We start from the raw sequence: 19,849 nt of genomic DNA on the forward strand, positions 1-19,849 counted from the left end.
TAGGGAGCCAAACACCATACCCACTGACACCAGACACCACCCATACCAACCACCCTCGCCCCGCCCCCCACACAGGTGCACGAACGCACCTCTGATAGAGGGAGGCTGCTCCAGTCATTTGTTAACCTTCATTCACTTCCTGGAATGTGCCACACTCCTTCTGCCTTGGGGTATACATACTGTGTGCTCTGCCTGAAATTCTTCTCTTCCCCTACGCCTGGCTGACCTGCCCATTATATATGTTCCAATCTCACTGTGTACTTCCCTCTCATGGCACTTATCATATTACTAAATAAAGATGCCAGGACAATTTTATCACCTTGTATTTCCCTTGCCCAATCCTTCCTCTGCCAAAGCTGCCAAGGGGGTAAAAATATAGGCACTGTAAGATTTCTAAGGTGGGTCTCCTGCAGTATTCAGATGGGTAATAAAAGTGAGTGGCCAACATTTTTAAATTTAGAAATTTATTCTGTTTAATCCACAAGCTTTATATAGCTTTAGTTAAAAAAAAAAAAAAAAAAAAAAACAGAAACAAAAACAAAACAATAACAGTGAAAACAAGACACTATTTCAAAGTCTGGGCCCTTCCAGCTTTCCAAATACAAGAGCTCTGAAAGTTGTATATACTGACTGGAACAAGACAAAATTATGAATGGAGCCATGACATTTCATAAAACAAAATTTTACGTAACTGAAGGATCCTTCCTGGGGCTAATTAATTGCCTTTACAAAAAAAGAGAAAAGAATGAAATTCCAGTGTTCCAAATCAACTTGTTACACATCTATATAAACCCACAGTGTCCTGGCAAACAACATGCTTTCATTTTCTGTCTCATCTTAGAGCTCGAATCCTGATTCATTTCAGCAGAGACTCCACAGGCAACAGGAAAGATTGTGGCATTAAAATATTCATTTATACTTTTGTGGTAGTTCAACAGTGGTCTTATTTCTGGGCAAGCTTGCAAACCATCAAGGTTGAAAGCATCATAACTTAAATGGGTGCTAAGACTCAAATGAGAAAAAGGAAAGAAAAAGAAAGAAAAACCTCTGGGAATAGCCAGGGGTATTTAAAGGAACCATAAGAATGCCAACAATATTTAAACCCCCTTTTTTAAAAAGGGGATTTTTCTTTTTTGGCTTAAAATACTTCACTCTAAACGAAGTTATGTCAGCTGTCAATGAAAGAATGTCACTAACACACTGGGGACACCTTTGCAATGTAAATCCATGCCCTTGTTTACATGGTGAACTTCAACCTAGCAATTATTACAACAAATGTTATAGTCTAAAGCTCAAACACATTTTAGCAATTTTGAAATTGAATTGCGTACAAACCAAATAAAATTTACATCGTAACAAACATTTCCACCTAGGACTGTGGGGACACTTGAGCCTTCCGCATTGATCTCAGGGCCTTTTCACGCAGGTGCTTTTCTAAGTCATCAAGGTTATCTTCAGGCTCACTTTCAGTCTCCTAAAAACAAACAAACCAGAAAGGTCGTATCGTTAAATCTTGAGACAACGGTTGCCAATGTTGAGTCTTATCTGTGGTGATGGCAGCACGACTGTGTGAATATACTAAACCATAAAATCACTCCACTTTAAATGGGTGAATTACATGTTTAATCACGTCAAAGTGCTCTTTAAAATATACATTAAGCCTTTTGAACGTTATTCATATTCTTATTTAGCCTTAGCAAATTCCTGCTCTTGCTGGGTGGTCCTAGAGAAACCAATCAGAACAGAGTTAACACTGGGCATCTAATTATTAGAAGAAAATTACAAGCTACTTCTGCACACCAAATAATTTAGCTCTTTGTACAAACTGCAAGACAGGGCCCATAAATACCTTCTTAGGCTCTGGCTCTGCCTCCGGTTCTTCCTGTGCTGATGTGGTTGTGGGAGCAGCTACAGCTGCAGGGGTCACAGCGGCTGCAGCAGCGGCAGCTACAGCCTTCTCCTTCTTGTGTTTTTTGTGCTTCTTGTGCTTCTTATCCTTTTTGTGTTTCTTGTCCTTCTTTTTCTTCTTTTTCTTTCCACCTCCTTCTGGGTCTGAATTCTAGAAATCCAGAAAAACAAAAGCAGTAAAGTCAACCTGTCCAATGAAAAATTTTATTTCAAGGGAATAACCAGCTGAATTAATCTCAGAATTTCATAGGGCTTCAGGGGGAAGAAGGTCCAAGACCAGTCACCACCAAGAAAAGTACTCCTAAAGATGGGAGTAAAGACTTCCAAGAGCTGAAATAGATCCTGAAGGTAAATGATTTAAATTTCCCCAACTAACTTTGGGCTTTTCCGGTGGCTTAGCAGTGAAGAATCTGCCTGCAATGCAGGAGACGTGGGTTTGATACCTGGGTCAGGAAGATCCCCTGGAGGAGGGTATGGCAACTCACTCCAGTATTCTTGCCTGGGAAATCGCATGGACAGAGGAGCCTGGTGGGCTACAGTCCACAGGGTCGCAAAGTGTCAGACACGATGGAAACAACTGAGCATGTGCGCCAGGTCTCCCAGTCACAAACCATGAACCAGGTCTCCAAGACTGGCCTGAGGCTGGGTCTACTTCCAGATGCAAGGAAAAGCTCCATGATGAATACGAAGAAAAGTCTCTGAACTCACCCAAACTGAATTCTGGTTCCTGAACCTACTGGTCAACCTCACACAAGTTGTCTGACTTGTTCTGAGGCCTTTTTATCAACCCCAATTGAGTATTACAATCCCTAATAAAGCTGTTTACGATAATTAAAAATGGGAATATCTGTAAATCACCCATCATACCAGCCTAAGTAATAAAAAACTATTACCCTAATTATAAGTGTGTGTGATTGCCACATCTCTAGTCACTGATCTCTAGAATGCAGGGTTATTTATTCTCCACTGCATATATTCCAAATTTAAGCCAAGAGTAGTTTCTGCTATAAATGCATCTAGTCTGTAATGTAATTTTTAATTTCATATTTCCAAGCAATTACTTAAAATTCCTCATCATTCAACTAGTCTGCACAATAACACAACCCAATTAAGATGGACAACTAACTACTGATGTTTTTTATACAATATAAGAATCTGCCACGATTAATGAATCACAAAGGAAAACAGTTTAAGCTCTGATATTTTACTATCCCAATGATATGTAAGCTTGATGATGTAAAAACAAGAATGTTACTCTTATTTATGTAGCCTGCCAAATATAAGACTGCTGCCGCCGCTGCTAAGTCGCTTCAGTCGTGTCCGACTCTGTGTGACCCCATGGACTGCAGCCCACCAGGCTACCCCGTCCCTGGGATTCTCCAGGCAAGAACACTGGAGTGGGTTGCCATTTCCTTCTCCAATGCATGAAAGTGGACAGTGAAAGTGCAGTCGCGCAGCTGTGTCCGACTCTTAGCGACCCCATGGGCTGCAGCCTACCAGGCTCCTCCATCCATGGGATTTTCCAGGCAACAGTACTGGAGTGGGGTGCCATTGCCTTCTCCAAGATAAGACTATCTGGGTCAATAACGTACTTTCTGTTTCATCTAATATTTCACATGTTCCAAGATTCATTTGTTATTACAGAAATAATGTATTTCCAAATTAAGAGCATTAAAATGTAAAGGAGAAAAATTAAAGATCACTAATTATTCTCCTCCAAAACCACTGGTGACATTTTGACATCTTGTGATACTTTTCTTAAAAAATAAAATGTAATCATACTAATAGACATGATGGTGACTGCAGCCATGAAATTAAAAGACGCTTACTCCTTGGAAGGAAAGTTATGACCAACCTAGATAGCATATTCAAAAGCAGAGACATTACTTTGCTGACAAAGGTCCGTCTAGTCAAGGCTATGGTTTTTCCAGTGGTCATGTATGGATGTGACAGTTGGACTGTGAAGAAAGCTGAATGGCAAAGAATTGATGCTTTTGAACTGTGGTGTTGGAGAAGACTCTTGAGAGCCCCTTGGACTGCAAGGAGATCCAACCAGTCCATTCTGAAGATCAGCCCTGGGATTTCTTTGGAAGGAATGATGCTAAAGCTGAAACTCCAGTACTTTGGCCACCTCATGTGAAGAGTTGACTCATTGGAAAAGACTCTGATGCTGGGAGGGATTGGGGGCAGGAGGAGAAGGGGACGACAGAGGATGAGATGGCTGGATAGCATCACTGACTCGATGCAAGTGAGACTGAGTGAACTCCTGGAGTTGGTAATGGACAGGGAGGCCTGGCGTGCTGCCATTCATGGGGTCGCAAAGAGTTGGACATGACTGAGCAACTGAACTGAACTGAAGATCAAAACTTTCATTGTTGTGTAATCATAACTATTCCTAAACAATACTAGAGAGAACAGAAACACTAATTTGCTCCTAGATAATATTAGAATCAAGGTGTTTTTTTTCCCCCATTTTTCTAAGTTATTTATATAGCTCAACCTTCACCACCAAGATTATAGAAATTAATACTATAAAAGACACTGGAAATTAGTGGATGTCTATAGAGTATTAAGCATGCACAGTGATGCAAACACCACCACTTATGCGCCTCCTTTTGAAGTCCATCTGAATCACAGAAAATTATGCTCCTCTGAACTACAAAAGACAAAAACCTCTCTCCTTCCAAGTAACCATTTACACTTATAAAGGATGTCCACAACAGGGCAGACATACCCTTGCCGGTGATGGGCTTGGTGTTGGGCTTTTAGCCTTTTTAACCGGTACCGCTGGTGACCAGTTGGTGGAGGGTGACTGAGACTGGACAGGTGACGGAGGTGCTGGGGGCTTTTTAGCTGCTGGCTCAGGAGATCCCGAGACAGATCGGGAAGATGAGACCCTCCTTACCGACTGAGGGCTTGGTGAGGCAGCTCTAGAAACAGAAGGAAAAAATAAAACATTCAGCATTCAAAACAGAGATCCTTCTTTAAGAGAAAACCACCAACTACCATTACACAACCAGATCACCAACTTTAATATTTTACAGCACTAGTTTGCTGGTTGATTGTATCGACACAATTTTTATCATTTAAGTCTCCTGGAGAGTAGTTCCAAGCCCCACTATCCTCTACCCATTCTATTAATGGTTCTTCTTGTAGGAAATTAGTAATGCCATATTTAACACTGCTTTTATCAGTCTTACAGACATGCAAGAAGCATCCTATGCATCGCTTCAGAGCTGGATTTGGAAGCACACTTCTCAATTAACCTGATATCCTTAAGAACCAATAAAATCCTCATTTAGCTCATACCACAAGGAACTATCCTGAAAACAGAAAAGGATATATGAATAGGACCGAGAATTTGCCTTAAAGTTTGTATTCACAGCTGTTCTTTCCTGTTCTAAATGTGTGTGTGTTGTGTGTGTGTTGGGGGTTGGGGGGAGGGAGGAGCTTCCAAACATAAAGAGCTATGCAAGTTAAGTGTTCCTAACCAAAAAGGATAAAACGTTTTTACTTTTTTATCTTTTTGGGTTCCGGAGTCCTGGAGACTCTCCTAATGGGCCTAGAACTTGGAGATGGGGACTGCCTTCTTTGGGGTGACAATGATGCTCCTCTTCGAGCAGGTGGAGGACTTGAGGTCTGAGGAGCGCGAGGCCGTGGTGAGGGCGAATGCCGTTTGTTTGGCTGTGGTGACCGGGCCTCCCGGGCAGATCGGCTCGGGGAAGACCCTTTCCTATGCTTTGATGACAATGAAGGCGAACGTCTCTTGGTGACTGGGGAGCTTCTTTGTTTGGGAGGTGGTGAATGGGAGACCCGACGCTTTGGTGGTGGAGATGGTGATGCCCTTCGTTTAGGAGGGGGAGGGGGCGAAGCCGTTCTTCTCTTTGGAGGTGGAGAAGGAGAGTATCTCCTCTGTATCGGAGGAGAGTATCTTCTTGGGGAAGGTGAGCGACGGCGTGGAGGAGGAGACGGAGTCCTAGGAAAAATACATCATGACAGCTTAAAGGTCCAACAGGACTAGAAACAGAATGCAAAAAAAATTATGCACTTACAACACCAAAGAGAATATTTCTAAGGGGAAATGCCATGCCTTTAAGTTTAAAAAAAAAGAGAAATCACTTAGTAAATTACTGTGAATCCTAAATGATAACAAATAAGACATTCTGGGTAGTGGAGATTTAGGGTTCAGATTGAATTCAAATTTGTCAAGTCATTCAGCAAAACCCATGTAGAATCAATTTAATATTTCTTCAGAAAAGAATCTTGCATTGCTCTGAAGAAACTGAAAATCCATTACTACTATGTAGAAACTAGATAACTATATTCATAAGATTCTACTGACTATGCAACTTGAACTCAGAAGTCTGCTTTAAAGAGCTGTCCTGTGGGGAACACTCTCTACACTGGTGTTTGGACTCTGTATTAATAATTAGTGCTCACTTGCACAAGGTTTAAAAGACATCACCCTGCCCTCACTGAGAGACTTGCATTTTGGGAGTCAAAAGAACAGTATTCAATGGAAATCTACTGCTAGGGAGAATGCATTCCTGCTGAAGTCCCACTTGGCCTTCCTCTTAATGCTTAATCCCTATATAACCTTAACTTGCCTCTTAGAAACTAAACCTCAAAATAACATTCAGCTTCAACCACTTGATTTTCTCCTGAAACATTCAGACCTTGAGCTCCAAAGTTTTACTGTCTAAAAATCATCTTTGGGAAAGGCCATACATTGTGCAACATCATAGAATGCATTTCCATTTAACTCTTATTAGTAACTCTGGGCTTCTGCCTATGGGGTCACATAGAGTCGGACACGACTGAAGCGGCTTAGCAGCAGCAGCAGCAATAACTCTGAACCCAGATTTCCTCACCTGGAAAATGGGAATACCACTATTAAGCAAGACCATCTTGCGGACTAAAGATAAACTACATAAAGCGTTTAATGGTTTAGGTGGCACATAAAAGGCATTCAGGGTGTAGTCACTATACCATTTGATAATGTGTTTGAGCGATTCTCTTAAAAAAAATTTTCCTTTTACTTTGAAATCATTTTTTATTGACAGAAGAGCTGAACAATAGTAAAGACGTGCCACTTAACATCTCATATAACTGTAGAAAAACTGCCAAGACTAGAATGAACCTTAGTGCTAATTTGCTCTTAACTAAAAAATACTAATGCCACCTTAGTTTTCCCCAGTAATGTTCTTTTTCTGTTCCAGGTTCCAAAAATTAGGATCCTACATTGCATCCAACTGTCCCATGCCCTTAGTCTTTCTGCCAATTTATAATAGTTTCTCAGTCTCTCTCACAATCCATTTTTCTTTGAAGAGTACTAATCAGTTACTATGTAGAATAGCTTTCAATCTGGGTTTGTCTGAGATGGTCAGTGCTCTGTGTTCAAAGACCCAGTATCCAGAGATTTAACCAACCCATATTCAATGGGCTGAAACTATTTGAACATAAAAATGTTCCCCCTAAAATCACTAGAGTGATTCTATCTTTTAATTTACTTAACCTCTTTTAATGATATATGGTTTACAAATCATAAAATTCACCCAATTTCAATTGTTTTAGTATATAGGTGACTCATGAACACAGGTTTGAACTACATGGGTCCACTTATATGTGGATTTTAAAAAATACACACAGCAGTACTACACAACCTGCCGTTGGATGAATCCACAGATATGGAAGGCCCAACTGTAAAGTTAGAGTCAGATTATCAGCTACTCGTTGGTACCTTTGACCTCGCTGAAGGTCAACTGCATTCACAGTCTTCACCCATCATGACTCCCAGTTCCCATCCCACCCTGGCCACCATCACCAATCTACTTTCTCTCTCCCTCTACATTTGTGTGTCCTGGACTTGTCAGGTAAATGGAAATGTATAATATGTGGTATTTTGTAAACAGCTGGACGAGGCCACTCGAATAAATGTTTCAATCACAGAAATCCAAAGTTGCTCCCACTAGCACACACGAGCCTATTTCATAAATACCTTCGTCGTGGTGGTGGTGTGGGAGACCTGCGTCGACGAGGTGGAGGAGCAGGAGAAGGAGAACGTCGCCTTCTGGCGGGAGGTGGGGAGGGACTTCTCCTCCGTCTACCACTAAACCAAAGAAGAATTATAGTTGATTCAGAGTCAGTAACATCTGTAACTAAGTGATCGAGATGATTTAGTTTCAGTCACTGTCAACCCAAAGGGCAGGAGCCATCACTCCATCCCTAGAGCAGTGTTTTTCAAACTACACTGCAGTCAGTCAAAACTCCGTCAGAACAGATTTAAATTAAAAAAAGAAAGAAAAGAGAAAATCTAAGTGTTTTAACTATGGTAAATTTTCTTGTGTGAAACTTTTGTTGCAGTATATAAATAAGCACTCTGGGTCACATAAAACATTCTTAACATGACACAAGGTGAAAAAACTTTGATAACACTACCTCAGGGAGTTGCTTTTTAACTGGACTGTACATTGGAAACAGCTGGGAAACTTATCTGAACTTTGTGTTCACCAGGTCTTGGCTGTGGTCCAGCTGATATAGGTTATTAATAAAAAGGTTCTTCAAGTAACTTTTGATTCCTTGTTAGGAAGAACTGCTGTAAAGCCTAGAAAAATACAATGTTCTAATATAGATATTTAAAATTAAAGGCCCAAAATCTGGGTGTCAGTGCTCCAAGTTCTTGATAAAAAAAAAAAACAAAAACATTCCTGTGGTTGAATATGAGTTGCAAACAATTAATTAAAAACACTACTCCAAAGACAAAGAAACAAAGCTGCCTGAGCACTTAAGCCATCATGAGGAGCACTGTGGTTAAAATATAGATAAGAATCATAGACCTTTATTCTGAGCTCTGTTGCACAACCACAAAAGGCACACTTTCTCAAGTTAACTTGTCTTGATTCCCCAATAAAACTAAGGAGAGTTCATGAACAGAACAATGAAAATTCTAACATTCATTAACAAACTTGATTTTTAACTTAATTATGCTTTGTGAAGACTAAGATTTCACTTTAAACAGATTTAAGACATAAACTACAAGCGCCCAATAGGTCAAGACAGATCAGCTTCAGATGACATGCAGACACCAAAATTTTAATTACAAGAAAGACAGTAAAGGAGAAGTCAGTTCATTAGCAGGGTTAATACAGGTAATGAAGATTTCAAATGGGTAAAGACATCTGGGTTTTGACTCAAAGAGAAAAAGGTTTACACTCACAAACCTGAGCGATGAGATGATACAAAGCAGAACTCCTAGTGTGTTATCAGTAGATATAATAGCGCAAGAGGCTATTACTGTTGATTATATGGCTCCTCTTTTAAAATATTCTCATTAAAAAAAAAAAGACAAACCTGAACTCAGATTAGAATCTATGATATACTAATGACCTGAGATATTCACCCTGTGCCTCAGTTTCAGTTGTAAAATGAAAGGCTTGGCATAACTAAAAGGTCTCTTTCCCTATGTTTCCATGTGAGAAAATTGAAAAGAGAATAAAACCATAACCTGTTAAAAATAAAATAACTAGCATACTTAAGGAACTACAAGAAAAACTTGATAATCACTTATAACTGGAATCTTGACACTGAATAGATCTACAGCTTCTTTAAGCTGATATGACACACATTTCAGGGATTTAAAAGAGAAAAAGGTAAATATCTTCTAGTTACTCTGAACACTTAATGCCAACCCAAGCCTTCAACTGTGTGTAGACACTGTTGAGTATAGAAGTCCCCCACCACCCCACATTATGTAAGAACCAGTTTCATTAAGCCTTGAAACACAAAGCAGCCCTCAGGAATTAGGAATAGACAAGTCTCAGAATGAAGACAGCTTATTATCTATGCAGTGGCCTCTTCAGAACCACATCATTTCCTTAGTCACATGGTAATGAGGACAAGTTATACATGCAACAACTACTGTTTTACACTAAGTATGATTAATATTTGGGCTTCCCAGGTGACACAGTGGTGAAGAATCTGCCTGCCAATGCAGAAGATGCAAGAGACATGGGTTTGATCCGTGGGTTGGGCAGAGTCCCTGCAGAAGGAAATGGCAATCCACTCCAGTATTCTTGCCTGGAGAATTCCACGGACAGAGAACGGGCTACAGTCCATGGGGTCCCAAAGAGTCAGACACGACTGAGCACATGATTAATATATCTTTAACTATTAAGGAAGGAATATTCAACAGCCAAAGACAAAAGTTTAGAAGCATGAAAAATATTGCTTTAAGCCTTAGTCATTTTTTAACCTTTTAAATGTCTCTCCTAAGTTTCTCTTGCCTTCCCTATCATCATCACAAAGTCCCCCCACCCCTGCCCAAATCTAAAGAGCTATTACTACTGTCCTACCTCATTAATTTGATGTGTAAGAAAATATAATTAAATCGAACCAAAACAACCGAGGAACTTCTCCACCATCATAACCTGTAAACCTGAGAACAGGATGTTACCTAAACAGTAAATTAAGTCACTAGAACTTTGACATGTAATCCTAATTTACAAAATAGCATCTAACCAACCTTTTAGTCATTGGCGATTGCCATCGCTTTCCCATCTGCATCCTGAGAGCAGTGGAAAAAAACAAGTGTCAAGAATTCCATTCACCAAATTAATAGAGATATATATATATATATATTTTAGATGTTCAAAGATAGTCAGGAAGTAAATGCCATGATTTAACTGGTCTATTCAGGTCATGCACATGCATGACATGCTGGTACAAACTTACTAAATTCTCATTAAACAGTAATCACTGAACAAAACAAAATGCAAATACCCCCAAATCTGACCATTTCCTACTATAAGCGCTAATGAAATGGAGTTAACCAAATTCTAAACAAGCCCACAGCCCATCCCTTAAGTTATGAAGCTTTATCACAACTACAGATCAAGAGTGAAAACATTACCGAGGGGAAGCCTCTTTCTGGCGCTTTCGAGGTGATGGAGAGGCACTCCGGGAAGGGGAATGTCTCCGTCGCCTGCCTACCTCACCATTCTTCACATGGGACCTTTTGGGTCGTTCATCTTCTGAGGAAGAGGAGGAGCCAGAATCTAAAATTACACAATAAAGAAAAATTTACATCAGATGTATGCTTAACAGCCTGTACCCGTTTTTGGAAGCTAAGCAGAGGGAGTATCCAAATTAGCAAATCAAGTTCACTAATGTAAGTGAGCACACATACAAGCCATGAGTTCTGAAAAAAAAAAGACAATTACCAATATGGGCTCAATGACTTCAAAGTCAAGCATACATAAATATATATTATTATATAATTATTTCATACAAATCATTTCCATAGCACAAGCCAAGAAAACAGCACTCCTTAAGAATCTAGTGATTTTCCAAAAAGCTCAGTCAAACTTTGCTCAGTCAAACTCGAGCAATTACTTAATTCTAGTTACTCTAAGCACTTTTAAGGCTACTGAAAGCCTGACTGGGGTTTGAATAATTTACTTCATATCCCTATTATTATCAAACAAAATATATCTGACATTTCCTATAAACATCAAAAAAATATCCAAAACATAAACGCATTTTCAAACATTTCCATAATTAACTATATCTTAAAGGAGCTGCAAAAGCTATATAGCTTTAACTGACTTAATGTCATTGTGGAATGCTTTGGTTTCCATTTTATAAATGAAAAGGAAAGGCAGTGTCTAGACTCCATCACAAATACCAACTGAGTTAATAAAACCAATATATCTGACTTTAAAATCAGATTTCTGTGTATGTACATTTTAATTCAGAAATTTCATTTTATAGATACACTCATATAAACACATACACAGGAAAAAAACTAGAAATAACCTAACTGTCCAAACAGGCAAGTGGCTCCATAATATATTATCAATATTTTAAAAATGTTGCAGCCAGTAAATAAATGAGGTAGATCCTTAAGAACTAACAGGGGAAGATGTCTAGATATAGTAAGTTAAAAAGGCAAGCAATATAATCTACAGTTTGAGCCTGTTAGGTGTTTTTGGTTTGTTTTTAAACTACAGATACTTAATACATGCACAGAAAATTTCTAAATAAAACCTTTGGGGAGTAAGACTGAGGGTTGAGGAAAGAAACATACTTTTCCAATTTTTATTCCTGTTTTAAATTTTGTACTCTGAAGATCTATTACTTTTACAGCAATCTAGAAGAAAATTAAGTTTTTAAGGAAATACTTAATACCAAAGCTCCAAAACTAACAATCCCTCGTATTTCTATGAAGGCACAAAAATATTTCTCCTAAATACACTCACTACACTTACGGATATTTTTATCTTAAATATTTTTATTAGGATATGCAGAGAGAAAAAGCATGTAGTCAGTGTCCATACCAGATGAAGACTGCTGGTTCTGTCGTCTATACTGGCGTCTCTGCTGCACAGAATCTGCTGCAGCCATTTTGCCACCTTTATCTTCTTCTGAAAGAAGGACGCATTTAGAAAGTGCTTCTTTAGTTATGCATACAGAAAATATACATATTTGAGTTGGGAAATGTTCTCCTAAACTTTTACCTGTGATAGCTGGGTCAAGCACTATCTACTCTTTTTTTTTCCCCCCAAATAAAGGAGGAGCTTAAAATGTCAATTTAAATGCTAATTTAGATTATCTTCACCAAATATAATGAAAAAATAAACTTATCCAGGCATTTGTGACAGTTCAGGCTGTGTGCCAAGCACTTATAAACATTATTTCAGTTAATCACCAAAGACTAAAGGATGGTACTATTATGCATTTCAGAGATGGAGGGGAGGGGAGAAGAGGCTCAGATAAATTAAGTAATTAAAGCAAAACGTAGTGGAACTAGGGATTCAAACAGGCCAGTCTGACTTCCAAGTCCTAGCTCTTAATCATTAAGCCATAAACTATAATTAATCTTTAACCAGAATCAAATTCAGCTTAAAAAACAAAACAAACACAAAACACGTACCCGATTCAGACAACTCTACTTTCCGAGGCTTCGGTGCTGGTGAAGGGGATTCTCTTTTCTCAGTACCTTTATGTTTTGTCACTAAAAACAAGCGGGGAGGGGAAAAAAAAGCCCCACTTACATACATTAAAAAAAGAAACAAAAGGCTACACATCTTAATGATACAAAAAAAGTGTGACTCTTCTCATAAATAATTTACTGACAATTAAAAAGTTCTTTTAAAGATCCTGTTGTCATTACCTGAAGCAAAAGAAGTAATTCATAAATGTTTGGTGAAAAGCCTCAGAAAGTTCTACAATGACTTTAAAACTTTCAAACTTTCTCCCAAGAGAAACAGTTCAGAGAATAGCATTTCAGTTCAGTTCAGTATGCAGAAGGAAATGGCAACCCACTCCGGTATTCTTGCCTGGAGAATCCCAGGGAGGGAGGAGCCTGGTGGGCTACAGTCTATGGGGTTGCAAAGAGTTGGACACAACTGAGCGACTTCACTTCACTTCAGTTTGGTAAACCTCTATGTGCTACCTTAAGCACACACTCTTGACCATGTAAGCACTTTTAAGCACTACTATAGGTTGGTCCAGAAAAGTAATAAAGATGATAAACAATTAATACATAAGATCTGATGAAACTTTCACAGAGAAAAACATTTGATCTGGAAATCTGAGGAACAAATTGGTCATCTAAGAGATGAAAAAAACTTTAAAAAAAGTTGGTCTTCCCTGGTGGCTCAGTGATAAGGAATCTGCCTGCCAATGCAGGAGACACGAGTTCAATCCCTGGTCTGGAAAGATCCCACATGCCACGGAGCAACTAAGCCCGTGCACCACAACTACTGAGCCCTCACACCTCAGGGTCTGAAGCCCACACGCCCTAGAGCCCAGTGCTCAGCTACACGAGAAGCCACTCCAACGTGAAACCCGTGCACAACTAGAGCACAGCCCCAGCGTGCCACAACTAGAGCAAAAGCCCAAGAAGCAATGAAGACCCAGCACAGCCAATATATAAAATCATACACATATATATATATATATATGTAGACTTTCACCATGGTAAAAATACTAAACGCTAAGACTAAAGGCTTCTTTCTAAAGCTTAATTTAAAAAAGTAACCTCAACCAAAGTCACCCAAATAATTCAAGTGAACTAGGATCTGAATCCAAGACACTATTTCTATGGCATAGGCATAAGCTTTAATTTCTAACAATTACTATTTCTGTTTATACTGTCCATCCCATTGCTTCAACTAAAATCAAATGTTTATACATAATCATTAATCTTACCTAAGATTAACCTGAAATATCAGAGAACAGTCCTCTAAGAACTAAACCTGAAGACAATATGATCCCCTCAGGATCCTCACATTTGTTTTTGTTTCACTGAAGCAATTAACATGGAATGTTTAACCTAACATTTATATAATTTTGTTTAACAGACATTCATATTCAAATTTCTCTAAAGATTTATTTTAAGAGGCAGTAATGGCAATCTAATCATCTTTGCTGAGGCAATCCAATCAAAGAATTTAACTATACTTTTTATTAATTCTACCTAATAATAAGCCTTTTGGACAAATCACTGGAATGGCTAATGAATCCAGTGATTAGATAATCCAGTGACTAATTAGTGATCAGTAGCAAGACTGCACTTAACAAGTATTAGCCTCCAATTAAAATAAATAAATTTATATTAAAACATGCATTTTAACAAATTCAAAGGCACAAATAGAAAGGCCTTTAAAATTTTAAACGTGCAAAGCTCTTTTCTGGCTAGGTCCCTCTTCATTTTTAAGTGTCAGTGAATCTTCAACTCTTAAAATGATATTTTAGGGGATCTAGTTTATAAACCTGCATATCAAAGTACCACTTTAGAGAACTGGGTTCTGAAATGTGTACTTGGATGCCAAAATGCATTTTCCTCTAAGAAACATCAAAAATGTGGTTATGTTTGCTATATATTTGGCAAATAAATGCCTGTTTAGTAAATAATGCAATTGAGCTATAACATTATATTTTTCCCCTACAGAAGCTTGTTTTTGGAGTTTTATCCTGATTTAATCTCTACAATGGGTTGGCTAAAATAGTCTTGAGTCATTATTGATATAATCAGTGCTAAACATACTCCCTACTCTGGCTTAATAAGACTAACTGAATCATAGCATTATTAATACTGTTTCATCAGTGCTTGCTTGTCTAGGTAAGATTTTTCAACAGTTCATTTTTATCTTAAAAAAAAAAAAAAAAAAAAGCTTATTTTTATGTTGATGTTGTTTCGTTTTTAGTGTTAAAGGGGGAAAATCATTCTAGCATGAAGTTTGAAATCTCCAAAGTCACCGAAAAATCAGTATTTTAAATTTATTTCAGTAGTCCTATTAATCATTAATCTTGCAGACTTGCTTGAAAGATCAATCTGGTAAAGATAAGCTACTCTGTGACCAGAATTATTAGTAAAAGAATCATTAAGTATTTACAGAGCATAATTTATATTGCTGCACTGATCTCAACTTAAAATTATCATCACCACTATAGGTACAGATCCTCTGGAAACATATTTCATTAAATATTTCACTGATTTCAAAGCACTGTTTTATGTACTAAGATAATGCCAATTTACCTATGACATGCCATTGATTACAAAATGCTTCCTTTCAGATGAGAATGTGTATTATATTCCAAATAGTTTACCTTTAATTCTCCAAAAGTTTTCCTTCTTTCCCCCCACTCCATCCACCCACTATTAACAGTAGAACCTTAAGGCCGTGATTGATAACTACCACATGAAATACAAGAGTAAAATACATCACTTTTCAATGGTATCACTACTCGTATTAGCAGTGGAGACAAGAAAGGAACTTCTGAAATCACACTACCAGCTACAGAAGCTGAAAAACTTGATCCTGCCTTCCATCTCTCTCCCCTAACAATCAAAACAGGCATTTGGGGTTAGGAAAGCTGGGAGACATTTTTCAACTGAGAACCCAAATTCTAGTTCTGGCTGGTTGACCCTGACCAAATCACTTAACCTGAGAACCTGTTTCCTGATGACAATCTCTGAAGTCTTTCCTAGCTCTGAAATTTCATCACAAAGGGTTGGGATCTCTTTACTATAAAAAGCTATTTATCTCCAAGTAGTTAGAACCAGTATTCAGCTTCAGTGGACAAAAGGCAGCTCTCACTACACTGCCCACAGTCTGCTTCTTTGGTTGGGTTTTGCCTGGACATGGAAGACCTGTCCCATCAGCTCCAGGAATATAACTGGTCCCTTGTCTTCCACCTTCACTTCCCTTCACTGTGACTTGTTTTCAAAAAGCAGCAGTCCACTCTTTCTGACAACATATCAAAACAAGAGGTGGTACCTGTGCAGACCCTAAGAAAGGTAACAATGCTTAATCAACTTATTTAATAAGGATTCAGTCCTTCCGCTCAGGTACTTTAATTAGCCTTTGGTGATGTAAATAGAAAAATCATAATCTGATATATGTCTGCAAGGTAACAGGTATCTTCATAACACATTTTTTTTTTTTAACTAGACAACTTTATAGCTCCAGAGAAAGGAAAGAAGTATTCAGAAGTGCAAAAACTTCACCAGAAAAGAAAAATAGGTCAGGGCAATAGGCATCAGTGACTGGGAACTCTTCAACAGAAAGTAATATGGGACATGATTATTATGAAAGCAAGTTATCCTAAGACACCCATACTTAAAGGTATCTCTGTTTTTATTCAGCTGTCAGTCTGATGAGTCAATGCAACAAAAATGACTGCATAATATTCATGTTATCAGCACATTAACCTGTTGAAGTTCAGAAATAATCTAATCACTCTTTACATATTACCAGCATCTGACAGTACCCTCACCCCTCACTCTGACAGCATGTCTACACTTCACAGTAACAGACTTCAAAAAAGCAGAATGTCTTTCTAGAAATCACCATATTGCAGAGTTATGGGGCCAGGGGGTGATGGAGGGGTGGACACAAACGAAGCAGCAGGGTGCTGATTAGAAATGCTGCTCTCGTCAACCTCAAAAAAACGCAACAGTTAAGATTTTGCCTGCGATATCCCCATTTTTTTCCTTTATAACCTGAAAACTTAAATGTGATCAGAGCAATCCCAATATATATTAATCTACAGATTGCTCCTTAAAACCCAGTTACTGTAACAGTTCTTTTATGATCTCACCCTTCCCCCTCTACTCACCTATCAGGTTGTTTATTATTCCAGCCCTAAGTACCAGAGGCTCAACTCAAATGGATACCATAGTTTTTCTCCACTGTGTATTTAACGCTTAAGAAACAAACGCCAGCAGACCACAACCTTCACTCAAGACTAACATAGCATTCTACTTGCCTGGCAGGATCACAGATCATAAGTGCCTCAGAAATCAATCTGCAGAATAAAGCAAGGACGACACTCAGAAGAACCTTGCCTAGAGCCTAAATTAAAAAAAACCAACCAGCTTTTAGGAGGACACCATGTTCCTCCCTAGAGAGTACAATATGCCACAGAAAGAATTAAAACAGAATATTAAGTCCTCCAGTAAGATATCAAACAAAATATCTGCAGGGTATAAAAAAAGTTAACTGGTCTCATAGTAATAAAACGATCCCTTTACCATGACAACACAAACTTCTGGTAAGTTACCCCAACTCTAACAGCTCACGGCTGGTAATAGTACATTTTTCCACCTACTCAACGCCAGAGGGCAATGCTAAAAACAAAACCATTTTACACGTAAACTCCATTTCAGCAAACCCCCAGGAGCTTAAAGCAGGAAAAAAAAGGTGAGAGTCTAAGCAAATTTGCAAAAAGCACGACACAAATACTACCCAGCTATCTCATACTCTGAAAGGAGCAGGGACAACATGAAGAAGAACATACTGTTTTTATGTGATTTTTACCTTTACCTGAAGTTCTCCCTGGAGAGACAGAAACACGACTTTTCCTTGTACGGTTTGACTGCTGGGGTGTTGGGGAATGACGAGTTTTTGGCGGCGGAGTAGCTGGAGGTGATGGCCTATGCCTTCGCCTCGGAGGACTTGCTGAAGGAGATAACCTACGAGTTTTTCGAGGAGGGCTGGATGTCCTCTTCGGAGGCTTCTTTGGCGGTGACCGGGAACGAGATGAAGATGATGATGAACTACTCCCAGACAAGGATGCCGATGAACGCCTTCTTCTGTGGAACAAAGTACTCATGTTCATTAACTGCATGTTTAGAGAGAATGACCTTACAGGTATGTATATGTACAGTTTACACAAAAATACAGCTATTTTTATCCAACTTTTGAGTTTATGTAGCTAAGCACATAAATGAGTTTGCTTTTTTAAAAAAGTGTGAAACAAAACCAAAACCCAGGATAGGAAACAGCTAGTTCTGAGACTAACTAAATAACTTATTCTGATAAATGCTTCTGTTTGAGAGTTGTCTTTCCCATAGTTATAAAATGTCAAGTGCTATACAACTAACCGGTCTCTTCTCGCCTTAGGAATAATGAGTGCTTTGGAGTCTGCATACAAAATTGGGGTGGCAAAGTATTTTTTCATTTAATAACACAATGTCAAGCAACCTTTTATGTTGCATTAAAAAAAAGCACAATATTAGGAATTCATTTAGCTACATAAACTTAGAAGCAGGGGACTCTCGAATTCTGCGGCAAAATCTGTGGTAAGTTCTGTTGCAATTATGTGTACCTGCAGAATTCACCTTTGGCGGAAGAATTCCTGAGAACCTGAAAAAAAGAAACCCTACCTTAAGTGTGAGACAAAAACTGGCTGAAAGGGAATCTTACACAATCTGCAAATTATCTTGACTGCTAAATGGCTCAGTAAGCAATTAAAACACACTGTTTGCAAAACTCCAGTATGAGAAGTAGCTGTTTCCACTAACCTTATACTACAAAGCACCAGCATTACTTTTCTCCTAAGGAGGAACAATAAATTTTAGAAAAGTGGGATGCCTAAAATTGACCATTTACATCTTTAGTCTCACTAGTAACATCAATTCCATAATTTCTATTAGTACTTATAAAAAATGGTCCAAAATATCTGGACAACTCCTCCCTGGAAAAAAATACTGTCTTTTTTGTTTGTTTCTGTCTTATTTTGGCCACATTGCAAGGGTTGTGGAATCTCAGTTCCTCAATCAGAGATTGAATCCGGGCCACATTAGTTAAAGTGCCTAATCCTAACCACTAGACCACCAGAGAACTCCTCCAAAATATCTTCTTTAAAAATATGGGATTCTGGAAAACTTCAGACTGCAGAAACAAAACAAAATTACAGAGCTTATTATCTCCAAGTTGATTTGGTTCCTTGAAAAAACTTCAGAGACTCAAAACACAAAAAATTCTGTCCTAAATATAATCTGAAGCACAATAACCAGTTCCTTCTAAAAACAGGTGAAATGCATCGTCAAGAAGGCACAAAACTCTGCTACCAGTACACTACACCTCTACTCAAGGCAGGTGTGGCAATAATCTTTTTGTTCAAAGTATTTGATCCTAACATTTTACCTTATGCTAATTTAAAAATTAAGAACACCAGTATTGACAAAGTGACTTTTATGCCAAGTCTCTTCAAAAATAGGACCAAACTGCCATTAATGGTTATTATCTATGGAATGAGGCTGTAATTTTCAAATCATTTCATTTCTACTTGAACTGTTTATTGTTAAGTACTCTTATTTCTTTAATATGGAAGAAACATTATGTATAATGGATTATTTTAACACTCCAGCATTTTTGCCTGGGAAATCCCATGGTGGGCTACCATCTACTGGGTTGCGAGAGTTGGACACGACTTAGTGACTGAACAGTAACAAAAGCTGTTCATCGACTCTATAGTCATCTATATTCAGAAGCTAGTGGTAATCAAAAGCCAAAAGGAGAAGGTGGACAATTCCCTTACTTGGTTTAAGATTTCCTGGTAGGGTCCAAAAGGGTAAAGATGAACACAAATACCCAAAAAGATGGTGAATGTCTTGTTTTTTCAATCTTCTAACACTGGATTAAGTGTTATC

At 38.4% G+C, this 19,849-nt stretch overlaps 1 protein-coding gene across 10 annotated transcripts in view; it reads right to left on the bottom strand.

Moving 5' to 3' along the window:
* Nucleotides 1-447: 447 nt before the first annotated feature.
* Nucleotides 448-19,849, bottom strand: part of SRRM1 (serine and arginine repetitive matrix 1) — a 29,310-nt gene continuing 9,908 nt past the window's right edge. For 3 of the 10 annotated variants that reach the window (XM_024982584.2, XM_059879695.1, XM_059879700.1), the window contains 10 exons: nt 17,733-18,007; nt 12,839-12,919; nt 12,243-12,329; nt 10,817-10,961; nt 10,430-10,471; nt 7,907-8,017; nt 5,423-5,884; nt 4,643-4,838; nt 1,850-2,059; nt 448-1,474 (listed from right to left, as the gene is read on the bottom strand). In XM_024982584.2, coding sequence (XP_024838352.1) covers nt 1,370-1,474; nt 1,850-2,059; nt 4,643-4,838; nt 5,423-5,884; nt 7,907-8,017; nt 10,430-10,471; nt 10,817-10,961; nt 12,243-12,329; nt 12,839-12,919; nt 17,733-18,007 — 1,714 coding nt within the window. In that variant the 3' untranslated portion in view covers nt 448-1,369. The remainder of the gene's footprint in view (nt 1,475-1,849; nt 2,060-4,642; nt 4,839-5,422; nt 5,885-7,906; nt 8,018-10,429; nt 10,472-10,816; nt 10,962-12,242; nt 12,330-12,838; nt 12,920-17,732; nt 18,008-19,849) is intronic. The other 7 variants (XM_015460794.3, XM_005203308.5, XM_005203307.5 and 4 more) reach the window with 7 other exon arrangements.

Source organism: Bos taurus, chromosome 2 (genome assembly GCF_002263795.3).
Source record: "Bos taurus isolate L1 Dominette 01449 registration number 42190680 breed Hereford chromosome 2, ARS-UCD2.0, whole genome shotgun sequence".
NCBI lineage: Eukaryota > Metazoa > Chordata > Mammalia > Artiodactyla > Bovidae > Bos > Bos taurus.